General features: G+C 43.8%; 1 protein-coding gene across 4 annotated transcripts in view; it reads left to right on the top strand.

Moving 5' to 3' along the window:
- MALRD1 (MAM and LDL receptor class A domain containing 1) overlaps window positions 1-26,544 on the top strand; it is a 2,533,556-nt gene that overhangs the window by 1,302,282 nt on the left and 1,204,730 nt on the right. For all 4 annotated transcript variants that reach the window (XM_085630825.1, XM_085630827.1, XM_085630826.1 and 1 more), the window contains exon 23: window positions 5,022-5,179. In XM_085630825.1, the coding sequence (XP_085486951.1) occupies window positions 5,022-5,179 (158 nt within the window). The remainder of the gene's footprint in view (window positions 1-5,021; window positions 5,180-26,544) is intronic.

The following is a 26,544-nucleotide window of genomic DNA, read 5'->3' as shown; positions in this document are numbered from 1 at the left end:
GGAACGAGCTCGCAGTCAGCATCAGATGCTCCCCCTCCCTCCACACCTTCAGGAGAGATCTCAAGACCTGGCTTTTCGACTGATCCGGAGCTGCACCCCCCCAGCGCCTTGAGACCCTCGCGGGTGAGTAGCGCGCTTAATAAACCCCTGATTGATTGATTGATTGATTGACTGATTGCTATTTGCAACAATCAGTAGAAGAGAAATCACAAGACAATACCATAATTAAAGAGTTACAAGGAGAGGGTCCCTCTCTCCTCTGCCTGACATTCTCCCAGTCTTATTGTTGCAGGAGCGAATCGTGGATGACCCACTCATTTACATTTTACCACTCCAAGTTCAATGCATGTGCAGTCTCTCATTGTGAATGCAACATTTTGATACCCATGCTTGAACAAGAGTGAATGAATGACCTGAGTAAAGCCTGTAAGATTCAAAACACAATTCACAACTGGTTGGAGCAGCACTTTAAAATTATGTATTCACAAGAGCAATCTAATAATAACTTGTTGTTTTAAGGTAAAGGTGCTGCTTCATGTGGTTTTTGGCATGTGGCCAGGATTGCTGGCGCATCACTCTCAATGACAGAGTCTACAGTCATGGGCTTTAATTAAGAGTTAAATGCATTCTAAGAGTTGAGGTCTCGTAAAAACTTTGGAGGATGGTGTAAGCAAATCTGATAGGGCTGCTTTAGGTCCCAAGTCCAGTCATGACAGTATCACAATTATGTTTTTCTATTCTTGTTATGTTTTAATTTATACGTGTGGCTTTTACCCCTCCCTTTTGTTTCTACAGTGTAGTTGGTTCCCTATGATTATTTCAGATCAATTAATCACTTTGAGAGTCATCTAGGAAGATCAGTGTTGAAGCTATTAATATTGAGATCTTATATTTATTGTTTAGTGTATAAGATTAATGATTTTGGTTCAATCGGATGTTAATTTTTGTTTTACATTTAAATACAGATATATATGGTGTCTGTCCCTATTTATTCATATCTCACTGTGTAGCCTTCTTTATGCTCCCTCTCCTCCCTTCTTTTTTTTAAATTGTTTTACTTCTGCCCTCATTCGCCAATACCCATAACGTGCTGACCATCTGTACATTCCCCTTTACCAATAGGCTAGGATGACGTGGGCTCTTCCCTCGGATTCTCTCGATGCCGTCAGCCCAAAGTCCAGAGGGGTATGTTTTCAGACCAAAAAGCACTTCTCATCGATTGATTTGGGGAGGTTAGGTATCACTCCAGATTGTTCAAAAGACCCTCTCAATGCTCATAAACCATGGGCATATCCAGTTTGGTCCTAGGAGTGTCCAGTTGGAATAATCATAGGACCAAAGAAAAGAAAAAAAACATCTCCACTGCCAGAACAAGTCCCAGTATGCGATCTTTTTCCTGCTACATACTCTGGCCATGTCCATTTTAGATGTTTCATATAAGGAATTCAACCAGTCCGAATAAGTGGGGGGGGGCAGAATCTACCCAATGTTTACAAATTTGTCTTCTTGCCAGTAGAATTGAGTAGAATAAAAGGAGTCTGGCTGGACCTAATATCTGGGTATGTTAGCCAAAAATTATTAATTTGAGGTCGATTACAATTACCACTACCCATGTACTCTCCAATGTTTTTTGTACGTCTTCCCAGAATGTCTGGATGGAGGGGCAGTCTCTAAACATATGAAGGTTCGAGTCCTCAACCAATCCGCATTTTTTACAACTGACTTGTGTACTTTTGCTAATTCTTAATAATCTGAGAGGGGATAGGTATGCACGATGAGCCGTGAATAAGTGGTTCCTCCTCAACCATGCTGGTTTAACTATGTTGAAGAGGATTTTAAAAGATTCCTGCCATAAATGATCACACTGTTCATTAGGCAACGATCCACCCCACAGCTCATCAGCCAACTAAATTCTCCATCAACCTCCTGTTCTATGGCCCAATACCAGTAGGAAACTTTCTTTTTACCTGCTGGCCTTTCCACAAGCTGTTGCTCCAATCTAGTTCCTTCGCCTATGTATTTCTCTTTTATGAGCTGGAATTGTACCCAACTATGTAACTGGATGTATTTGAATTTTGAAACGTCACTACTCACTATCCTTTCTAGATCTTCCCATAGGATAAGTGTTTCATTGCTGACTAAATCTCACAATACTTTGATTCCAGCATCTCTAAGTGGAATAGTCAGCCTATCACGAAGGCATTCTGGGAAGCCTGGAGAATCCTAGAGTGGTGCCAGTTTGGAGAAGTAACTAAGACCTGCCGCCTTCCTTAATGATACCCATATCCTGGCAAACCCCTGCAGGACCTTAAGTTTGATTTTCTTAAAGAATTTTTGATCGCCAAATTTGTACATGAACCCTTTCGCTGGCAGCTACGCCCCTTTCAGCATGGTCAGAAACATAGCTCCACTCCCTTTGTCACTTGGCGTTTTCCATCACATACGAGAGTGAGAGAGTTGGAATGCCCAAGCATAGAATTGTAAATCAGGTAACACCAACACCCCTTTGTCCCTCCTACGTCTTAGTTTCTTCCATGCGATTCTGGTAGACCTATATGCCCAGATAAAGGAATTGATTTCTCGTTGGAACTTTCCTATAATGTCTTCATCTAAATGGAGAGGGATTGTATTAAAAAGGAAAGTGGCCTTGGGCAGTATAGACATTTTGACTAAGTTGACTCTCCCCAGAATGGATAAAGGGAGATGCACCCATGACTTCATTTGTTTGTGACAATCCCGAAGGATTCGTGATAGATTGATATCTGCCAGTTTATTAATGTCGTGGGTGATTGTGACCCCAAGGTAACGCATGCTGCAGCTTGTGTGGTATGCAGGATTCAGGATATTCCAAGTCATGATTTATGTCCTGCCAGCATTTATCTCGTAGCCAGGAGGCTCTACGGCCACGCCTCAACTCCAGGGCGGCAGTGCACCAGCGTGAGAGGCAGGGCGGGCGGGGGACGCCAAGGCTCCAGGTCATCCGCCTCCGCTATGGTGACAGAATCGGTGACTTTTCCTCCATCCGCCAAAACAGGAAGAACGGGGGATCGGTGAGTTAGCTAGGTGAGTGGAATTCTAGCTAAAGCCGCGTGGTAGGAGGAGAGGGGTACAGGCGCACGCATCTGCTCAGCCGGCAGGCGCCATGTTCTTCCACACACTCCCTCTCCTCCCTTCTTTGTGTTCCATCAGATATTGTTCTACTTGCCTTTGATTAGTCACTATCTGCACAGAAACTGCTTCATTAGGCTGGTGTTTTCCCGACTCAGAATGACCATGTCTACAAATACCAGACGCTGTGTTTCCAGGCCTTGAAACAACACACCATGTCCTTAATGTGAAGCTTCTGGGTCTACAGGTATCTGCATTGCCTGATCCCAGGCGCCTTCTTCCTGCACAGTGGGGGGAGTGGTGCAGATACTCCATCTGATCGATGGCAGCTTCCCTGATCCTGGACAGCACCCCTGCTCTGCCCCACTGCATTTGCCTCAGATGCAATTTACTTAGTGCTCCAAGCACGTGGTACAATTCAGTGAAGAAAAGGCCCTGCAATTTGGAATATCTGTGGAAATAGAATCTAGTAAACCAAGGTCCAATGGTTATCCTTACTGCAAGCTCATTATATTCAGGGCCACTAAATTATGGGGCAGGAGAGGGCCAAATTATGATTTAGGATTTTTTAAATTATGTGGCAAGTAAAGGCACATTATGCGTCGTAATGCAGCCCATTTTCTGATAATATTACTTAATTATTTTGTCAATTTTACTTGTTAACACTGTCTGGGCATACGTTATACCTCATTAGTACTAGTTTAACACCCAACATACCAATAAGCAACAGAAAGGTGACCAGTCAACCTTTGCAAATGGCCTTCTACTGCACTGATGTGTTGCTTCGATATTAGTAACTTTTGAACCGTTTGAGCTACAAATATTTTGTTGGTGGTAATATCTGCAGATATTTCGGCAGATGATCGCTTATGTGGCAAATGCTGCATAATTATGCAAAAAAACGCAGCTGCTGCACAATCGCATAATTCCAGTGGCCCTGATTCTATTGTAATTGTAGGATTTTGATGCATGAATCAGACATTCCCGTCTGCCTCTACCCCACACTAAAAACTACATTACCCACAATGAGCCCCTGGGTGAATACTATAGTTTAATGGTATTTTAATAGGACCACATTTGAACATTAGTGTTTATGCTACACAGGCAGGTTTGTAGCTGGCATTGGGTGCAGCGGTACCAGGGACCAGAAGTGGGAGAGGTCCCAGACTTCCCTGCTTCAATTACTTTGAAGGCTGTCCTTTGAGAATATTTTCGGAAAGAGGGTGTTCCTGTGGTCTGGCTTCGTCATAACTATTTGGGGACGATGGAAGGGGGAGGGGTATGGGGAAGTAGAAGATAAAGAAGAAATGAAGGAGAGGGAAGGGAAGGGAAGGGAAGACATCAAAGGAGGGTGAAAGATAGAAATGAGAGGAAAATATGACTGCATTTAAAAAATAGTTAATTAAGGATCAGAGAGAAAGAGAAAGGAGGTAAGGGTGAACAAAAGAGGCAGGGGACAGAAATAGGAATGTTGGAGAATAGAGTAAAGAAGTAAAGAAAATTAAGAGGCACAAGAGGGGGAAGGGAGAGGGAGGTGATGAGAGAAAGATGGTTAAGCAGTAGAGAATGAAAGACTGAATGGGGAATTTGGAGACGTGTATGTAGAAGTGAAGTTATTATTAGCACAGCGGTGCGGTGACACTAGGGTCTCAGGGTGCCTTTGGCTCACTGTACCTCAATTATATCTTTATTTTAATACCGACCCCGGGCTCATTTTCTTTGGATGCGTTACAGCCCGTGACACCCAGGCTTTAGCACCGCGCACAGGTAAGCATACTTTGTAAGAACGGACCTTGAAATTATACACTAGACGGACAGGCCTGCTTGCTTCAGGTGTGATGCAGTCTGCAAATGATTCGAATGCACAAAGATATTTTTAAGTTTTAATAAATATGCATAAATCCATATTGCAGGTCAATTTCTGTATCTCGAGGCAACGCCGGTGGGGGTAAGAGGTGAAAAGGCCCACGTTAGAAGCACCAAGTGGAAGGAGTCGGGTGCACATTGTGTGCTCAGCTTCTGGTATTATATGTCATCAAAAGCCACTGGCCTCATAAGAGTCCTTATTAAGGTAAGAATGGAAATGATGAGCTTTTCCATATGTTTAACACTTTATAATATCAGAACAGAAGAAGAACGTCTGGATCTTTACTATGTTTATAATGAATTATATTGCTCGAAACCAAACTATGCTAACGCTTATAATACATAATTTCACTCAAAGTGTGGTTGGCCCTAACTCCGAGTTGAATGGTACTGGGGCGGATTTACAGAACGGTAAATTTGCACACAAATGTCATGTTACTCTCTGGTAAATCCACCATGTGCCATGCATTACACAGCTTAACCCATCGAATTGAAAATCACTCAGTGCTGTGGGTTATTCCAGATTCTAAAATGACTCAAAAGTTCAATGCTGTGGGGTTTAAAACATATATTTGCAACATGCTTTAAACAGGTTAATGTATGGTGCAGCCTCTAAGTAGGGTGGGGGAACGGGGTGGGGAGGGGGGCGTTAGGCGGTAGAGGATGGAAGGGGAAACATAAAAAAACAAGCATTTGCAATGCAATTGGTCTCACCTTTGGGACCTTATATTATATATATTTAGCTATGCAGCACACTAGCCTGGGTGCTGAAACATCTACTGTTCTTTAACATGGAGGGAGAGTCAGCACCAAACTGTGTGACACGCCAGGTATGGGAACACATGGAGAGAAATATTGCCTTTAAGCAGGAAAAAGGTATGATCCAAAGCTCAGTGTTTAATATAAAATCACTGCCTTTTTTTGTCATATCACTGAAAATACAAGATTTCAAATAAATATTATTGTCTATGGGTGCTCGTGGAGGACAATTGCTTTGGACTGGAATCTATAGAATGCTAAAGTCATTCTGTTATTTTACTGACCTCTGCTGGTCGTTTTCTATCAAGAAAGGTAAATAGAGGCAGTTGAACAAGCAGAAAGCAATTCTGGTATTTTGCTGACCTCTACTGGTCGTTTTGTATCAAGACAGTTAAATAGAGGCAGTTGAACAGAAAGAAAAGTCCCTTAGCGGAAGCAGACAAATCCTAGGACTGATCTCCAGAGCCCACAAAGTACATACACATAAGTATACACTAAAGTATATACAAGATGTCTTGAATTCTCAACCTAAACAAAAAGGAATTAAACTTGGCTGCTGCAGCCCCAGTCTTGTGATATTATTGTTATTTTTTACCCTGAGAAGTTTACCACCCAAAAAACAGGGTGTGAAAATATCTAACCTCTAATAATCATGCATTTATTTGTACTCCCCGATTTGTAATAGGGTCCTAAATGCTAATGGTGTTTTTATGGTCCACATTTCTTAATCCCGAGATGTTGCACAAACAAATCAGAAGTTGATTAAGTCCTAACATGTGCAAGCCTCAAAGTTCAAAGAAGAGAACGAAATAACATTGACGATTCAAAGTTGTATGATAGCAAGTGGAATACATTTTTAATCTTTGCATTATGAGGGGGAGATTTATATTTAATAATTTTGGATTCAATGGACAGGTGCACACCTAGGTGTAATATGTCTTCAATATATAACATTTTTAAAGTATTGTATGTTAATGTCTTTAACATATAGCTTGCAAGCTGAATTGATATCCTGTTTTACTGAGTCCCTTTTTAGTTTGAGCCTAGCATCAGCGCGCAGGCTGCTCGCTCTGCGAGACAGCTGTAGTAGAGTTTGGGAGATAATCCGCTCCCACTCTTCTCCCATATTTTTCATTGGCGGGTGTCATTGTCTTTCATTAATGCTGCATTCGGATACGTTAATAGGCTTTCTAGTCCCTCCTCACTTTGGCCTTTTCTTTCGTTTGTACCTCCCCTGGCGACTGGCCCTTTTACTTCAGTTGTTACACAGGACCTGTTATATAGTCTGCAAGCACTATTTACTTTATCGAATTTCTCCTACCACAGGCCAGGCATGCGCTGCTTCAGCTGAAACAGCTTGTGGTTTTTTCAGTCCTTCTTGCTCACTAATAATAGCAGGGGCACTGTACGAGGCCAGCGCTGCAGCCAAGACCATCCCTCCCTCCCTCCATGCCTGCCATAAAGCACAGCCCGCCCTGCAACAGAAGGTGAAGCCAGGGCCCTACTACAGCTGGAGTGTCTTTTATTAGGTCACAGATAGCAATGACATTATGCCATACTGCACACTCAAATCACGGAGAGGGCAGGAAATAGCCCCCTCACACTTTTCCTCCTGAGCCACGACAGTGTAATCAGAGAGCGAAAGTTGTTGGAACACTTTGTTACTGTTGATAGCTCGGGTCATATGTAACTGTCACTTCACACTTTGTGTCTGTGTATCTTACAACACTTACACATCTTCTTCACTGCACTATTTATCACTACTTTGAAGACGTTGCAGGCCGGTCTCTTCCTCTGATATTTGCAATCTAACAAGCGGTCGAGAAGGCTCTTTAGTGCAATGCAATAGGTCTTGCATTTGCGAGAGTTTAAGCTTTAGTATTGTAAATGACAATGCATTTCATTTATGTTTTAAAACCCAAAACATAAATAAAAGGCATTGTCATTTACAATGCCAATAGCTAGAACTCGCGTGAATGCAAGACCTATTGTATTGCAAATGCTTGTTGAACCAGAAATAAAATTCAAAAAACAGCTTTTGCGAGACAGAGGTGCTAGGTGTTCCCTGATAAGCTAGTTGATGTTAATGTGAAGAGAGTAAATGTAAACCTTAATAAATGGCTTTTACATGCTTAAGTGATAGTTCATTAGTTACACATTGTTCGTCACATGCACAGTCACACACCACAGGTTAAATTCCTTGTCAATTTGGCCCTCCTTGATTTCATAATGTATTCTTCCCAGAGTGCACTTCATAATATGGAAACTTGGTCCATGCAAAAACATTTGTGGGTGAAGACTCACTCGGGACGATCTAGGAATAATATATGGTGTCATGCAATTCATGTAGTGAGGCACTTTGAGGCATACGATCTACATGTTTACAGGATGTTAATTACCTTGTTGTTTTACCTTACATATAGAATTGCTTAGCAATAGCAATTTTCAACATTTCTTCTCGCCTATGCCTCTTTTTATTGCACAGTTTTACTTGCTCTGTCAGAGTTTACTCATTACTAGTGCACTACGTGTGTGACACGTATACATTCAAAATATTATACACAAACGTGACAAAAGCATTGAAGTGATCCTCAAGTTTGTGCTACCATATTTTTAAAGATTTGTTGAGCATGCTGAGCAGTGTGTCTTCATTTTCTTCATTCATAAGCAGTGCACAGTATCAATTTTGTCTGTAAGGATTCCACATATACAATGGCAGGAGGATGGTCAGAGACTTTCTTCTGTTAATAACACCCTTTATTTAAGTTTTTATTTTTAATATATAAACCAAAGGATCTCTGAACTGATCATTCACTCACAACCGAAGTCCTCATTAGGAGTGACCTCTTAATTCAGATTTGGCTGGTAACAGTAGTTACCAGCCCCATAGCACTTTTGTTAAGAGCAGCCACAAACTCAGGGTACATTTCTGACCTTAAATACAAAACTACTGAGGTTATATGACCTGTAATTAGAAGGTGTAGGTAGGTACATACCACTAGTAATAAAGCCACAATCACATTGTAAGTTCCAATCAAGGTCTCAATAAATGATTCCCTTACTTAACCCTTGGTAGATGGCTGCGAGCAGGCAGGGTTAACTTAGGAGACAGGTGTGTAAAGCATTTAAAAGCATCAATCCATTAAATAAGACAAAATACACAATATAATACAATTCCACCACTAATTTATAAAAATAGGTTATATTTTTAGGATGATTAAAATGACACCAAAACAACAACATCCAATGTAGGAAACCAGAAATATGATTTTTTAAAGATTAAAAGTAAAACTAGCACCTTCAAACAAATAGCGCTCAAAGGGTTAACAAAGGTCTTTCTGGACTGGGACAAAGTCTAGAGTTCAAGCCATCCACAATGTAATACTTTTACACTTACTTGCAGAAGTGTTTCTTGATGCAGGAAAGTGGTCCACAGCAACAGCCAAGGGTCCAGGTACTCTGGTTTGCCTCTTGGGACTCAGGACTATAACTCCCAAAATGCGCCTGGTCAACTTATGGAGCTTTTTACAAAAGTTGATCCAGATTCCTCCAAACTTCTGGAACTTTTTCCTGAAATTCCTCTTGTGGGTTCAAAGTGTCCAAAACACCAATCCACAGGTCTAGGAGCTCTAACATGGTCCTTGGGATGTTGGGACTACAATTCCCACAATTAACCTGACCAAATCCTTACAATCCACAGGATGGGGATACCCTGTTGGACAGGATGCAGGTGGGCTCTGTTAACCTGTAGCTTTCAGAGAGTCCACTCTTTAATCCTTGTGAAGCCAGGCAAAGTCCTTAGGCTGTAGTACCAGATTGAGCAGGATGTGCAGTCCTTCAGAGTGCAGTGCTTTAGGTTCAGATGAGGGTTTCCAGCAGGGCAGTCCTTCTTTTCCTTGTTGTTTCAGGCAGTAGATCCCTTGTAACTCTTTTGTACCTGATGTGTTTAGGGAGTCCCTCCTTAATCCCTTTTAAGCAAGGCAAAGTCCTTAGGACTGTAGTTTCAAAGGGTGCAGCAGGTACAATCCTTATGAGTGCAGTCCTCCTGGGGTAGAGACCAGGGGTTCCAGCAGTGCAGTCCTTCTTCTCTTGGTTATTCCAGGCAAGGATCGGAGTTGCCATGCAGCTCTCCCATGTTTTCACAGTTCCTGGGTCACAAGCAAGGGAGCACTCCTGACAGCAGGGTGCCACTCTCGGATATGACCACTCTCTCCAAACGTATGCTTAACCCAGAAAGCACTATTCTTCCAAAATCCAAAATGGAGAAATTCTCTCCTGAAGACTTTGATGTGGCTAAGCCAACTCACTGGCATGGCTAAGATTCTCAAACAATCATCTTCCAGCTCCTTCACTAATCTAATTACAGGGGCTCCTGTGTGGATGGGGGGTGCAGGATGTGGGGGTGAGCCTGTGCTGTCCTAAAGTGTCATTCCTTCTTTGAAAACAAGTTTTGCTGCTCCACCCTCATCCTGCCTTCTGCTTCTGCAGTTTCAGTTTTCCTCCCACAGCAAACCTTTCGTCTCTGTAGCAGGCCACTTCACACCTCATTAAAACCACGTAGCTCAGCCTGGCAGAAGCTGGCCAATCAGAGAAAGGCTGCTGGAAGGCTGCATTTTGGCTCACAGAAAATAAAGTTGTATAACTTCTTTTCTGTAATAGTTATCACAAATCCAGCAAACCTAACAATGGCAAGTTGTTGGATTTATGCTGTTATTCTAAGTCTTTGAATGACCCTTTTTTCAATAGTTATACTTTATTAAAGTTGCCCCATGGTAGCCTATGGGGCCAATGCATTAAAACGGGGGAAAACTAAATTGGCTGCTTTTCCCTCACCAGGGCAGGCAAAACGTATTTTATATAAGGGTGGGCGGAATTTGCGAAATTGACTTTCGCAAATTATAGCGAAATTGCGCAAAATCTCTGCGAGCATGCGAAACTTTCGCAAAGATGTGGAGATTGTTTTTTTATATCTCCAACTTACCCATACGGTCGCTAATGGGCGCGGTCCTCTTGCTCGCGATGCTTATTTCCTGTTCGCGATCGAAATGACGTGTTCACGATCGCAAACTCTTGCGGGATAGCGCGACCGGCTACCAACAATTCAACATCTTGTGGGACGCGCGAACGGATAGGAAAACTCGTCGGCGAAGGCAGGGACCCGGTAAGTCGCGACCGCACGCACGAGAATGCATTTTTTAAGCGCGAACAAGAAAAATACTTCCGTTTCGTGGCAGGTTGCGAAAGTTTTGACATTTTCACGCTCTCCGCGGAACGCGAAAATGTCAAAATATCGCAAATTCCACGAGCGGAACGAAATTGACCACCCAGGCCTAATTTTATACTGTCCCTGCTCATAGTTACAAGTCACCGACACATGGAGCACCTAGGGGAGACCTTAATGGTTACTTGTATGTAAAAATAAGGTAATTTACAACTTTGGAAGTACCTTTAATTCGAATTTGCATATTGGTTACTGTAACATTTATTTTTGCAGATTAATTAAAATCTTTGCAATTTACATAAAATATCTGAGCCAGAAAAAATTCACAAGTTAAAAAAATTAATTAATTATTAAAATTCCATTACTTTACAAAAATGCGGTAGTCTAAATGAAGCGATAGTCCAGCAAGTGCTCTGTGAATTTCGACAAGGATTTTTTTTTTATTTAGTAATAATAAGGAATTGACACGCAGTTCAACTGACGGTAGTCAACATCCTCACTTCTAGGTTCCCTGCCCTTGGACTGCTATTGTCCTTCTGGGGTGGCCAAGTTAATGGAAGTAAAGTATTCACATGTAAAAGGAACTTGGCGGCCCTGCAGGAAAGCTGAATTGATTTGCTGTTTAGGAATGTCAGCACTGCAGAATAGTGATAGTATGGGGAGAGCACTCCTGTGTAGTGATAGGTTAATCAATAGTTATCAATTTTAAGAAACAATGGTGCATCAGTTCTGTAGGAGTTTGTCCTCTCCTACTGTAATCAAGACCGGGTATTGACAGGTTGAGAGCCTGTATGCAACTGAGCACTGTTCACAAAGTGTCCTTCCTGACACTAGTTTGTTTGAAACGAATGTTTTTAATTTTCAGCATTAAAACCAAGCATACTCTAGAGCTTTACACATTATTGTCTGATGTGGAAACGCATAAGAATATAGCAGTTTGTGCCAATACAAATTAATATCATTTGTACTTAAATAGCATAGATACAATCAATTTTCACATATTTCCAAGTTGCATGTTGTAAACATATTGCAATAACACAAAAACTTCTACACAACAGAAAGTTTTTTTACAATGCCCAATGCATTTCGGAACCAGCCGGTTCCTTCGTCAGGGGCCAATCTGAAAAATAAAACGGACCATTTCTCTGGTTAAGATTATGTTGTGGGGGCTCAATCTCAATGACTCTAATACAAAGCAGACGTGTTTGACAACAAGTTACCTGTTTGTCTGTGTGGATAGATATTCACTGAAAAGGACAAAAATGTGATTGGGTCAGCTTAGGCTCAGATGATAAAATATGCGAACAAGAAGAATGTGGGTCATGGTCAACTATGAGCTTACCTGGGTGTAAAAAACTCATATATCTGAAATGGTGAAAGAATGAACCAGATTGTATTAGTACAAATGATCAGGGCTAGGGTCCTAATGCAAGTACGCGGTAATCGGTATGAAGTTACAATGGTAGTATTCGATTCATACCTTAAGTGAGAACGTCGGCTGTGAAGCTGTTGAGGAAATAACAATTGCGTATGTAGACTATTAGCGTGTCAAATCAACTTTACTGGGCGTACACGATATTTAAAATTGTAAACAGAGAGAAGTTCCGTGTGAGGCTAAACAAGTAAAATCTTACCTCCGGAGATATAATAACAAGCTGCGTAAAGAAAAGGAAAACGGGTATTGTTTAGAAACGGAAACATCAGCATGATGATATAACCCGATTAAACAGCGGTCTTAGTCCACGGACAGAACATCACAGAAACCTCACCTTAAAGATGCTACGGGAAAGAAATAACGAACGTCTCGGCAACACCAGTAAACAAGTGAAACGCGTCTGCAGAACATACGTTTATATAAGAGAATCGAATCAAGACCTAAACCGGAAGTAACCGACAGTGCCGACGGACTTAGAAAACTAGGATTAGATCTAGTAAGCAGATAGTCTAATTACTTAGATGGGTGCCATGTTGGAACGGAGACGAAACGCTGTGAGATGGGGGGGAAAACTAGGTCCAAAAGAAAATAAACGTTAAAAGAACGAGATAATCAGAACTCTGATGCCATGATTGATTGATTGATTGACAAGGTCTGAAACAGAGAAAGCACCACTGTTCATCAATAATCTTATGAATTAATTAACCAGTACACCCACGAAAGGAATTATGATCCTCATATAAGAAGGCCCGATAACTGTCAAAGAAATATACTTTCTAACCACATCTATGACACATAATAATATAATTAAACATTTGTAATAAAGTTGGTATGTTTTAGCATGTGATTTTTGGCAATCCTAAAGCCTAAAATAAGTTGATACTTGTCTTTTCACATTTTCTCTACTATTAAAATTATACATATAGAGCCATCTGCAATCAGATAATTCAGTATCTAGGGTCCACTTTATACCTTTAAAGATTGCAAAAACAATCCCTTTTTGTTCAATTTAGAAGGCTGTCATTTCAGCCAATGTAGTTTGTGTTGCGGATAGAGGGTTTGTATTTCAAACTGACCGTGAGGGTTTGAGAAATATTTCAGAGAGCTAAAATTGGGTACAGACAAGCAAAAACTATACTTGGATAAGGAAGAGGTGTGATTACCCTTCTAACACGTCAGATCCATTGGCCACCAACTTTAATAAGGTAGTTGTGTGGGATAGATATCTGTTTCTTTTGATACTCAAATGATTTGGAAATATTTTCTACTTATTTGAATATCCATAGATATGGTTTAAAGGTGACTCGGAATTGCTTATTGTACACCTTCTCTAATAAATATTTTGAACCATCAAATGCATACTATCTTTCTTCTAAGCTCCTTTTCTACCCCAGTACAAATAAAAAATATGACACAATAAATGCTTTAATACTTACACCAGATGCTTTGAAGCTTAATTATTTTGTGCTTGTCTTCTTATGTATGTATGCTCTGACCTCTTCTTGGACCATGTGCTATAAAAAATAAAATAAAATAATAAACAGTGCCATTAAATTTAGCATCCTAGCTACTATACTTGGCCCAAGAGCAATTGTTGGGGGTCATTGTAATATATTTGTTTTCTGTAGTAAGAATCTTTGTCTTGCTGGGTCTTTTTGCTCTATCTCCTTTTATAGAGATTGATAGATGTCCATCATTGGTACTGATACAGCACATTACTCCCCTCTAAAATTCATGGATCTTAAAAAAAAGTAAAAAAATAGAACTGTATGGTACAACACAGTTTATGGGATCAAAAGAAAATATATGGGTTGGCATTGAATCTGATTTTTATTGGTATGTCTAAGACATTTTTTACTTTATCCATACAAGTGATAATCCAGTTAGACTAACAGAGCACATCCCTAATGTAGTGAGTTCATAAAGTCTGCATCTATATAGTCCCCACTCCTAGAGAAGTCCAAAAGCACATGGACTGCACATCGACCTTGATCCAGTGCAATAAGCCTTGATCGCTGAAATCTACCATAGCTGTTTTTGGCCCATGACGCAGGTAGAACTTGACTGGGTTTACTGAGAGATCCTTTTCTCAAATAAAGAACAGATATAGCTTTGTTTTCACACACTCCATGGTTTTGTCAGGATAAGGAGATTAGATATAGACTTAGGTGTTTGCATGGTAAACACTAGATGACTCTCTTATTAAATTGAGAAATTTGCATTTGGTGATTCCCTGCATTGGCCTTATAGAAAATGTGGTGACAAACCAGCTTGCTGGAGCAGGAGACTTCATGAAGGTTGAAAGGAAGGACAGAGAAGGACTGCATTTGCATTTCATATATTTGAGCATTCAAGCTTGTGGATGAATACATTGTCAATTACTTTTTAATAATATGGCCCCTTGATTTTTTTATTGCTCACTCTTTACGGAGAAACACTTGTTTGCCGGTTTGAAAATCCTTAATTAAAACACGTGCTCAAATATGTGACGAATAAAGGTAGCTATATGTGTAGAAATGTTTGTTATGTGTGATATTTGTACACAAAGAATCTAGCATATAACATGTCGCGCTCCTTACAGGCTGAAAGGCAAAGGTGTAGTCAATGAGCGTCTGGAGGGGAAGGTGGACTCTGAAAGTAAAGGTGGAATATTACTTCTTTTTCTTTTTTGTGAAGATGTTATTGTTATAAAACTGCTGCACAACATATCGATCACTTGGCAATAAACAAAGTATACGGCCAAAATAAGGGGGAGAGGCTGTAACACAGAGAACAAAGATCATACCTAACTTACCTGCGGTGAAAGCCAATGGAACAACATGCTGTCATCAGGGATACAAATCATAAATGTCACAATTGTGCACAACTAATAGAGCAAAACCCAATTCATACCATGGAGAGCAGAGTGAGGAGTCAAGTTTGGAATGGTGACCAGGGGTAGAAATGATGAGAATCCAGGTATGGTGGGGGGGGGGGGGTAAGAGACACAGGAGGGATGGGGGCATGCAGGGGGAGGGGATGATGATGAAGGGTGGAAATAGGTCGCACAGATCATTGTTTGCGTCTAAGGACTATCAACGTATGGTTCCAACCAACCCCAGGAAATGAACCCATATGGCAGTGAAAAGTTCCATGTGATCTTGGAGTCGATATGTAATCCGTTCACAAAATGCCACTTCATACATCTAGGGCAACCACTCGTCACAAGTGAGCAACAGTGACAATATCCAGTGTCATAAAATTCAGAGCTAACCTGTAGTCAATGTGGTGGTCAGTAAGCTACGTGTGTGACCCAGAGCCCAGGGAGATCGCTTGCATCATGTAGCATGACGAGTGTTTGACGGAGTGAGTGGGGAAGTTCTAGGGAGCGACTGAGTATGGAGCTGATTAGAGACCACACCCAGAGTATATGTTTGCAATCATAAAAGATGTGTGTAGTATTGCATTCGGGAATGAATCAGTGCCCACTTTTTGAGTGGTGGAGAAGGTAGAGGCCACAAATTTCAGCAGGGTCCAATACGATTCCTGGATCATTTTGAAGAGGAAAGCTTCATCCATGTCCCTCTGTTCGTTTAATTTATCAATTCCCCTCAATCTTATTCCTCATACCCCACATGGATTCTTCTCTGCCATTTAGCGAGTAGAGGATTCAGAAGGAGTCACAAATGCAGATGTTGGGCAATCAGGTTATAGAAGCAGGAGAGTACCCCTTTGCAGGATCCCCAGAGTTTAAAGTACTGTGTAAGGGAGGTGGCAAGAGGATTCCATGTTCGGGCCATGTTTAGGGGGCATGAGGGTGGAGCTGTGCATGACATTGCAGGAGTTTGTGGGCTCGGTTCCTTGTCCTCACTATGATCTGAATTATGGGGATGGAAGCTAACTCTGAGGGGGTAATGTATTGGTAAATCAGGTAGGGGCCTGGGCTGCATTGAGCAGTCTTTTGTTCTAATTGCATTCAGAAAAGGTGGTCATTCGTCCTTGGCCACATGGAGAACAGTTGGAGAATGTCTGCCGCCATATAGTTGTGTTCAATGCAGGCCAAACCTAGACCCAGCACCATCGGTGGGCAAGCAATATACAGGCTTTCAGATGGGTCTGCATGATATCACACAGAAGGGATCTGATGCCTTTGTCAACAGAGAAAAGGGGTCTGGACAAGAATTGGTGCCATGCCTAAAACATGTGAAATGGGGTGCAGCTACCATTTTCACAAACGGCAGACGCCCTCACATTGACAGATTGAAATGATTCCATTTCACATAATTCACAACAGTTTTATCTATGAGTAGGCCAAAATTTATAGAAACCTCCTCATCCAGGCCTTTGGGTATGAGGGTGGCCAGATACTTAAGCTGTTGCAGGGTCCAGCAGAATGGGTATTCAGCTATAGCCGCTCTGGTCCTGGCACGTGACTTAGTTAAGGTCTCACTCATGTCTCAATTGATTTTATAGCTGTATCTCAAGATGTCAGAGAAGTCTGCAATAAGGGAAATGAGGGACTGAAGGGAGCTATCAAGATTGATAAGTGTAAGCAAGATACCATCCACATATAGGAAAAGTTTGGATGGCCCAACTAGGGTGAGAATGCACGCAATGTGTGTAGCATGGCGGATGTCCACGGCCAAAGGTTCCATTGCTAGAAAGAACAGTAATGGCGAAAGGGGATACCCTGGTGGGTACCCCTGTGGCAGGGAACTGTTCTGATAAGAAGCCCCCACAGCTTATCTGTGCCCTGAGTGTTATATAAAGCCATTAGATTTTTGCAATTAGTTTTGCAATTAGTCTTGTTCAAACTGTTGCAAGGTGTGAAACAAATACCTAATTTCAATGTGATTGTTAGAATCCGGGTTCTCTGGTTGGCACAGGTAGGTACTTGTGACAAGCAGGGAACCTTTCCTCTAGTCAGGGTAAGGGGTTACACTCCTAAAATAACCCCTGCTCACCCTCTAGGGAGCTTGCGCGTGCAGACAAGGCTTATCTCAGAGCGTTATAGGTTAAGCATTTGTGAACACATACAGTAACCAAGTGACAACACTACAAATGGACACCACACAGGTTTTATATTAAAAATAAGGATTCTTTATATAGAGTTACTACAAGACCATTAAACAACAAAAATACACAATACTGTTACTTTAGATGGTAGAGGTTTGCTTAGTTCTCTTAAGTTCTTAAATGCAACACTTTAAGTCAATGTACCTTAGATGCGACAGGCAGGGCAACGAAAGTGTTGCAACGGTGTTGATGCGATGAAGTTTTTGGTGCAAAGAAATAAAGACGTGAAGATCTTCCAGATGTGTTACGCTTCTCCGATGTTGCGAGAAGACTCGGCTCGATCCATCAGCTACAGCGGCGTCACCCTTTACACGATGCGATGACAGCGGCCTTGACAGCGGCACTCTTCTCCGACATTTGCGAGACGCTTCCGCTCGATGCGATGTTGCAGCGACGACACCCCTTTACGCGATGCGACGACAGCAGCTCCGACGGCGGCACGCTTCTCCGTGGATGCGAGGCGCTTTTCTTGATGCGGTGCAATGCGACAGCTACGATGGCTGCGATGGCAACATGCTTCTTCCTCGATGCGAGACTCTTCTCTTGATGCGGTGCGATGCGTCAGCTACGATGGCTGCAATGGCGACACACTTCTTCGGCGTTGCGAGACACTTCCTGGATGATGCGAGACGCTTCCGCTTGATGCGATGCTGCAGCGGCGACACACTTTACGAGATGCGACGTCAACAGCTCCGACGGCGGCACGCTTCTCCTCCTTGAGTCGCACTTCCAGCTCCTTGCGATACGCAGTCCCTCAGAAGGCCCAACAACAGCAGCAGGCACTTCCAAAGAACTTTGGGGAGCTGGGGGGTGAAGTCTGTTGTTCCTGAGAATTCAGCAGGAGGCAAGCTCTATTCCAAGCACTTGGAGATCTTTTTAAGCACAAGTTGAAATAAGGTCTTTGTAGTCTTTCTCCTCTCCTTCAGCAGCAAGGCAACCACTGCAGGCCAATCCCCCCGGTCAGGGACAGTACTCCTCCTTACAGCTTTCCCAGTTCCTTCTCCTCAGGCAGAGGTTCTTCTTGTCAAGCAGGATCTAATTTCCTGGGAGCAGGGTCCCAATACTTATACCCCTAATTCCTTTGTTCCTCTGGGGTAGAGGGGCCTTTGACCAGTCCAAACCAGTTCCTGAGCACTTTGTTGACATGACTCTGACTTTCTATTCAGGGTGCAGGGCAGAGACATCAGCCGCTCCACAGGAGGTGGAGCCAGCATTGTGGTGGCAGAGCACAGCCCTATTCAGAGTCCAGGTGCACTCCTCCCGCCCATCTCGATGTCAATCTCTCTATTCCCCACCAGGCTACCTAGCCCTGCCCCTCTGGGTTTCCCCAGCCCTGTCACTCACACAAACCAGACAGGCAGATACACATCATAGCAGAGGCGGGCTGAAATGGTTAGGCAAGCAAATACCAACTTTCTAAAAGTGGTATTTGCAAACACAGAATATTAAAATAAACTTTACTAAAAGATGTATTTTATTATTCTGAGTTCAGGCATACGAAACTCGAATTTCTACCATGTTTCCTGGGTCTGTTAGGATCATAGGATGTAACAATTCTAACAGCCCATTCTGGCCTATGGGAACAGGTAGCCTTACAATAGTGAAAAACGAAAATGGCTGTAATTCACTATTAGGGCATGCCACACACATCGGGGCTTGTCCTACCTTATGCTTACAATGCACCCTGCCCTTGGGCCTACCATAGGGGTGACTAATATGAAGTTAAGGGAAGGTTTAGGGACTGGGAAGTGGGTGCACTTGCCCAGTCAGCATGACAGTACCAGACTGCACGCAGGTTCTGCAATGGCAGACCTTAGACACATTTTACTAGGCCGCTTCTGTGGGTGACACAACCAGTGCTGCAAGCCCACCAGCAGAATTTGTATTTACAAGCCCTTGGCACTCCTGGTGCACTTTACTGGGGTCTGACAGTGAACCAAATAAGCCAATCATGGAATTCAACCAACATATACATTTTAAATAGGGAGCACTTGCACTGTGGCACTGGTTGGCAGTGGTACAGTGCTCTGAGCAGCTAACACCAGCAAAACACATGGCACAGCGACAAAAAGTGGAAGGGAGACTCACGCCAAGGTGCCAGGTCTAACAGTGATTGAATGACTTTTCGGCAGGTGGCCTCCTGTGAGTCCTTGGACATTAATAAAAGATGTGTGAAAGACCTTAGGTGGTCACGGGGTGACCATCCCTGGATAAACCGTACCAAAGAAGGATGAATCGGGGTTGGGATAACTCACTTAAGGTGTGCCGCTAAGACTCTGGCCAGTATCTTGGTGTTAGAATTCAGACGAGAGATTGTGCCATAGCTGCTGCAGAGCAGTGGATCTCTACCCAGTTTCAGAAAGACAGTGATCACGGTCTTATTATTCATGTTTGATATAGATCCAGTGATGTCTGTTTCCTGAAAGGCCCCTTGAAGAGGGTCCACTGTCACCTCTTTAAACCACCGGTAAAATTCTCCTGGAAAACCATCCTCCCCCATGTCTGTTTTATAAGTGTGGGCGTAGTTAGCATAGTGGGGCTACGTGAAGCAGCACGTAGTGTGCCCAAATCTACGCACATTACGCGCTCCGCGTAGCCCCACTACGTGCCGCCCACCTCCCGCCCGCCCTCCTTTTAAATCATACCCGCATGTAAAATAAATAAAAATTAAAGAGACTTACCTGAAGCGCGGCGTCTCCGGCGCTCCCTCTTCCTCATTTCCAACTTCTTCTGACAAATGCGCATGCGCGGACGCCCGCGCATGCGCATTTCTTGCGAGAAATGCGCATGCGCGGGCGTCCGCACATGCGCATTTGTCAGAAGAAGTTGGAAATAAGTAAGCCTGGGCAAAGCACTACGCTACGCTCGCGTAGTTTGCGAAGTTCGCGCTACTTCGCACTACGCGAACTGCACGTAGCACAGTGCGAACACGCGTAGCGTAGTGTTGCGTAGTGCTGCGGTCATTTTTTGCTTGCTCGCGGTCCTCAACGTCAAGTTGGCGACCGCGAGCAAGCAAAATGACATCCCGGCGAGACTTTTTCCTTGTTCGCGATCAGCAACTTCAAGTTGGCGATCGCGAGCATGGAAAATAAACCTCCCGGCGAGATTCCCAACGCGAGAAGGTCAGGTTTCTCATTGCGAGTGGTCGCGTATGCTCGCGACCGCTCGCAATGAGAAACTACCAGTTCGCGTTGAGAAACCTGAAGCTCGAGTAAAAATCTACTCGAGCAGCAGAAAACTACAGCTCGCACTGTGCAAGATGCCATTTTCAATGATTGCACAGTGCCGGTTGCTTGTCCGCACTGTGCAATCATTGAAAACGACATCTGGCACAGTGCGAACAAGGTACTACGCAGTTCGCGAAGTGCTACGCGTAGCTCGCGTAGTGCGAACTTCACTTTGCGTAGCTTCGCCCAGCCCTAGAAATAAGGAAGAGGGAGCCCCGGAGACGCTGCGCTTCAGGTAAGTTGCTTTAATTTTTATTTATTTTACATGCGGGTATGATTTAAAAGGAGGGCGGGCGGGAGGCGGGTGGCGGGCGGCAGGCAGCTATGCTTCACCCTGGCGTGTGCGTAGCGCTGCCTGCTTCGCCTACTTTGAAAACTGCGAAGCAGGCAGCGCTACGTACACTACGTGGGCGAAGCGTAGTGTTAGGCCCAGGGTTACTGTTTTATAGGAGGTGTGAAATTGCCTGCACAATTTCCACCTTAGAGATCTTTCCCTCCAGGAGTGCCCTGTCTTCATTGTTGAGGTGGGGTAGGGTCAGGTTATCAAGGACGTCATTCTCCCTGTCCTCACTATCCTCTGTCTTGGAGCAGTAGAGTTTCACATTGTAGACCCTAAAGGCATTAGCAATGTTCTGTGGAGAACTGAGCAAGTTACATGTCTCATGCCTAGTGGCCGAGATGGCCACCGCAGCTTCTCACCGTCTGGGATGGGTAGGCAGTTGCCTTCCATGTTCTCTCCTTGTTCATATTGGTGGGCCTGGATAACTACATGCAATAGCAAAACAGAGACCTAAGGGTCAATCAGATGCTACTTAGGGGCAGAGAGGAAAAAACAACGGGTATGTCCTCCCACCATAAATCATTCAACACACAAGAGTATCCTATTTTCATAATGTTTCAGGCAAAGTCTTTACATATCCACAATCTTGTTTATTATGGAGACTAACACACCCTACTGATGGCATGCTTCATCGGGTCTCATCCTGGTCCCTAAAAATCACATTGGGCTAAACCATATTCCACGGAGCACTACATAATGGTGGGTCTTCAGTTTATAGAGCACGTATTCCACCTGGGTTATATATACAGGGAGTTAAGCTCCATTTTAGCTTTCTCTATAGTGTGTCTGGACCATGTTTTTGCATTGGTCTCAGAGTATGGCCACCTTGTATACGTTTGGGTTTGGAGGAAAATGTAACTCTCCACAGCCATCTGTTTGTTTGCTATCTCATGTATCTCATCAGCAGGCCCCGGAGAGTGGCCTTGGCTACTACACAAAGGAGTTGTGCTGATAGTACATAACCTTCGTTGTCTGAGAGGCTGGTGAATTTATGGGACTTTAAGCGGGCCTTCTCCTGGGGAAGTTTAAAAGGGGAAAGTGTTAAGGCACCAGAGTGTCTGTATTGGCTTTTGGAGGTTCTGGTCAATGGCTAGGTAAACTAGTGTGTGATCTAACAAAGAACTCGCAAGAATGTTACAGTCCAGAACCTCTATATTTACTGGTTGGGAGGTGAGAAAACAGTCCCGGTGGTATTGGGTGCCATGAACTGCGGAGTGGAATAAAAATTCACTCTCAGCAAGGTGGAGGAGACGCTATAGTTCCAAGACATCTTGGCCATAAATGTGGCCTGTACAGTCAATGACAGCATTGGGTGCTAGCTCAAAGTGCCTCCCAAAATGTGGGAGATGTGATGTTAAGTAATGGGACATTTGAAGTGGCAAAGAAAAGTGGACTTGCTACTGTACACGAGCATAGAAACCCACGCTAAACACCTTAGTGCTCATCTGGAGCTGGGTGGACATGTAACAACCTTTTCCATCCATTTACGTCTGAAGTACTGTACACAGGAAGGATTTATAAAAGAGAATAGCCACTCCACATTTCTTGGGGCAGGAAGTGATGTCTGGAGATATTGCAGGTGTGTGGCTGGATAAGATCCGACAGCTACATATGACTCTAACCACCCAGTCTCTCTTACATTTCTTTGATTCCCTCACAGAGAGGTGCCTCTCTGTGTGATGGCTATGTCAGTGTGTTAGAGGCCAAGAATGCTGAAATCTTTTTTCATTTGACAAAAGAAGTTAGCCCATTCATGTTCAGTGTAAAAAGAGTAAAGGGTCTGAATACTATGGTAAAGGGTTTCGAAGATGGGCAGTCAGATTATGGGATGGAAAGAGAAAAGAAAAGGTAGGAAGAAGTTGTTGTCCATGCATGTGAGTACTGATGTAGGGGGATGTAGGGCTAAGGAGGGAGTATGTGATGTGGAGGATGGGGGAGGGGAGCGGGGAAGACGTGGCCCTTAAAGTGACGATAATCCATTAGCCTCCATGGCAGTAGGGGGGGAGTGAGCTCAATAACAGCCTGCAGCAGGTGGGGTATGTATTCTCAAGAGCAGGCAGAGCTATGGGGACTGTCACCGGCAGGTCGATATCACATGGAGAGCTATAACACATTGTGGGGTATTTGAAGTGTCATGTGCAGGAGAAGTGGATGCTGCCATCGCCAAGCTTTAAATGGTGGGAACCTTGGGGCTAAGAAGGCAAAGCACAGCAACCTATGTGGGCCTTTGCCGCAATAAAAGGAGACGGGGTTAGGGAATGGGTTGGCAGGAGCTATAAAGGTTCATGAACGCAGGGGGAGCATGGGAGATTGGAAGCCATGCATGGGGGAGGGGTACATACCCACACAGGTACATATAAACACAAACATATGTACATAATGACTCCATAAGGCCTGATAACTGATGAAGTAACTGGTGAGGTGGTGGATGCAAATTTCACAGCAACTAGGAGTGGATGGCTGACAGCAAGGCAGTAGAGTCTGCAGGGTCAGGAGGGGGAGAGCAACAAGTACTAGTAAGAGGAGGCAGGGTAACGGATACAAGGGTGACCTGAGCAGAGATCATCATACCAGAGAAAATATGGTGTAGTAAGGAATCGAAGTGAGGCAACAACAATGCTGAGGGGTGAATCTCCCTGTGTACCCTAATACTCATCTGTCCAGGGAGCAACAGACACTGTTCGTACCCATGCTGCATTGGGCAGGTAACGGGCGAGAGTGCGAGACAGTGCCTGCCTCCATGGGGGTTATAGGTTCAATGGCTAGCGAGATTTCTCTTGAGACAGCTTGTGTGCATTCTTCAACGGATCATACCCTGTCACTTTCAGATTGATTCTGCTGTGGTCTGTCAAGTGTACAGTCCTGCTGAGGCTGGCTCTCCAATTCAGATGCAAGCCTGATGTCCCGCTGAGGCAGCGAGATGTGATGTCCATGTTCGAGGTGGTCAGAAAATCCAGTAAATGAGCCAAGTGAACCGGGTTAAGAAAGTCTCTGGATTTGCCATCAATCATGATCCACATGGTGCCCAGTTCAATGAGGCAATATTTTATGTCCCATTTCTTTCATTACAGACCTAGAGCTAAGAATGCCTTCCTATCGGCATTGGTCTTAGAAGAGAAGTACACTGTGATGTGCATCCTCTACCAATCGGCATCTTAGGAGCTATTTTTGTACACCTCTGTAAGGATTTAGCAAGTATATGCAAGGTGTAGGTAGCAGAAAATTAAGGGACAAGGCCTGTTGGTTTCGTCAGGGAATTTATGGGGTAGGGAGGCCATACTCTATGTGCTCTCCGGATTTGAATGGTAGGGTAATGCTGGGGATAAGCTCCAGGAGGAATTGCATAGTGGTGTTGTTTTTCTGGTTCTCCGGCATGCCATCAAAATTAATGGTATTGCAGCAGAACCTGTCTTTAAGGACAACCAGCTTTTGTTTGGGGAATTGGACTTAGAGGTCCAATGCCTCCAGGTTCTCCAATCAGTCCTCCACAGTGGTCAGGCACTGGTCAAGGCCAGATGCAGCATCAGAGGCAGGGGTATCCAGGAGGAGATGACAGAGCCAAGTCCCACCAGGTTGTCATTCAGATGATGATGGGTCAGCTGCTGCCGTCCAGTCCAAGGGGTAGTAGTCGTTGGGGTAGGAGAAGCAAGGACATGGCAAGGCAATTTGAAAGGGTCATTATTAATACAGGCTGACTCAGTGATACCCGAGGTGGCTGATGCCAGGCAGAATGGCCCAAAGCCATGGATGAGGGGGAAAGCCAGCAAAGAAGCTGTACATTGTCCATGAGCCTCATAGGGTAGGAGTGCTACTGCAGGATGGGGCCCAGGCAGTGGGATGCTCTTGTGGTAGACCCTGGTGGTGCATGGGCCAAAAAAAGAGCAGGCGACCAGCATAGCACTTTGGTGTCTGGTGGACACCAGTGTCAAGTAGGTCGAGTGTCCCCTGAGAGTATGGCATGTTCCAAAGGGACTCCTGTAACTGCCACGTGGGGCTCACGTCCTCTACATCCATCTCAAGCTTTCAGCTCTGCAGAACTCAACCTCCTCTTCAGGGCAGAATGAACAGGAAGTGGGGTGCAGACTTGGATGGGGTAGCCAGCGATGAATGAGGCCACACAGAGGGTGTGGGGGTGTCTGAAGTCCCTGCCAGGTGGCCACCTTAGTCTTGTTGCTGTGGAACTGAGCTGAGAGGTGAGGGGTTGCAGCGTGCTCTGGTGTCTAAGGTCCTGGGAGCTCACCTCCAGCTCTTGAGGTCATCGTAGCATTGGGACCAGCTTATGGTGTGCCCTGATGTTTGTGGAGTGGATCCCCACTAGATGCTGTCATCAGGGAAGGTGGGATAACGGATTTCAGACCATTCAGACCATGCTTTTCCTCCGGTCATTTGGAGGATCAGAGTGCAGTGGCCATTTTGGTCTGTGGCATAACTCCACCCCTGGAATATCACCCCTAAATTGAAGCATGTTAGGAAGTCCTGAGCGATACAGTGATGTTTCTCCAGATTCTAGATGCATATATACAGAGGGGTGAATTATTATTTTTTTCCCTTTTTTTGCACTTCTTTTTTTCCCTTTCTGTTGGTGTCCTGGCTGTCCCATTGCCACTAGAGGTGGTGAGTTTCCTAGTAAAAAAGGTGGGGTGGCACTCATTATTGCTTTGTAGATGGTAAAGCTTTATCTAAAAGATCAGGCTGGCGGGCCAGGGGGAGCCTGTGGAGTTTCATGATATTACTTCAGATGCATAATGAGGCATGCTGTGGCATGTTTGATGCCTTGAACACAGGCAAACGTAGCAAGCTATAATCAGATACAAGAGTTCTTCTGATTGAGTAGCAGTTCTGAAATCACTTTCTGAATGAATGATTTCCAGGCTGTCTTAGTTTTCTTGGTGATATGCTTCTTAAGTGGGCACATAAGTGCATGAGGCCGGTGCCCGGGGGAAAACCAAGTGAATTAACACTGGGTGAAAGTTACGGTTTGAGTCCAGCAATGTTCATGGCCTTGAGCTGCTAAGCCAATAGTAGATTGTATTAACATCTCAAAATATGTGATAGGTCCTTAAATGTGGAGAATTTATAAAAATAAGAAAATAATTTTTTGAGGAGCCTTGGATACTTTGTTCAAGGAAAGAATATAATACAGGGGGCACAATTTTCTAGATTGTAATGTTATTTGTGTAAACAGGATGACCATTCAGCAGAATGAGTACAGTGCTTAAGGTCACACAGAGGAAAAACGAAAATCTGCTTAGGGCACCATTTCAAATCAGGGAATCGTGTATTCCAATGACTGAAACTATATGTAAATTGATGTAAATTGATACTTGTATAGCGCACTACTCACCCGAAAGGGTCTCAAGGCGCTTGTACGAATACCACTGTGGAACCCATCCTGGCTTTCCCTGTGAGGCGTCCACTCCTGGGCACCGCCATCAGTCATATACTTATTAGGAAAAGACCTTAATTCTCCTATTGTTTAAAAATAAAACTCTCACACACTGCTTTTTATGGTATGTGCATGAATAATCAAATT

This window comes from Triturus cristatus, chromosome 10, assembly GCF_964204655.1.
Source record: "Triturus cristatus chromosome 10, aTriCri1.1, whole genome shotgun sequence".
In the NCBI taxonomy this organism is placed as follows: domain Eukaryota; kingdom Metazoa; phylum Chordata; class Amphibia; order Caudata; family Salamandridae; genus Triturus; species Triturus cristatus.
The sequence above is the reverse complement of the archived record's forward strand: the minus strand, read 5'-3'. Positions and strand labels throughout refer to the sequence as shown.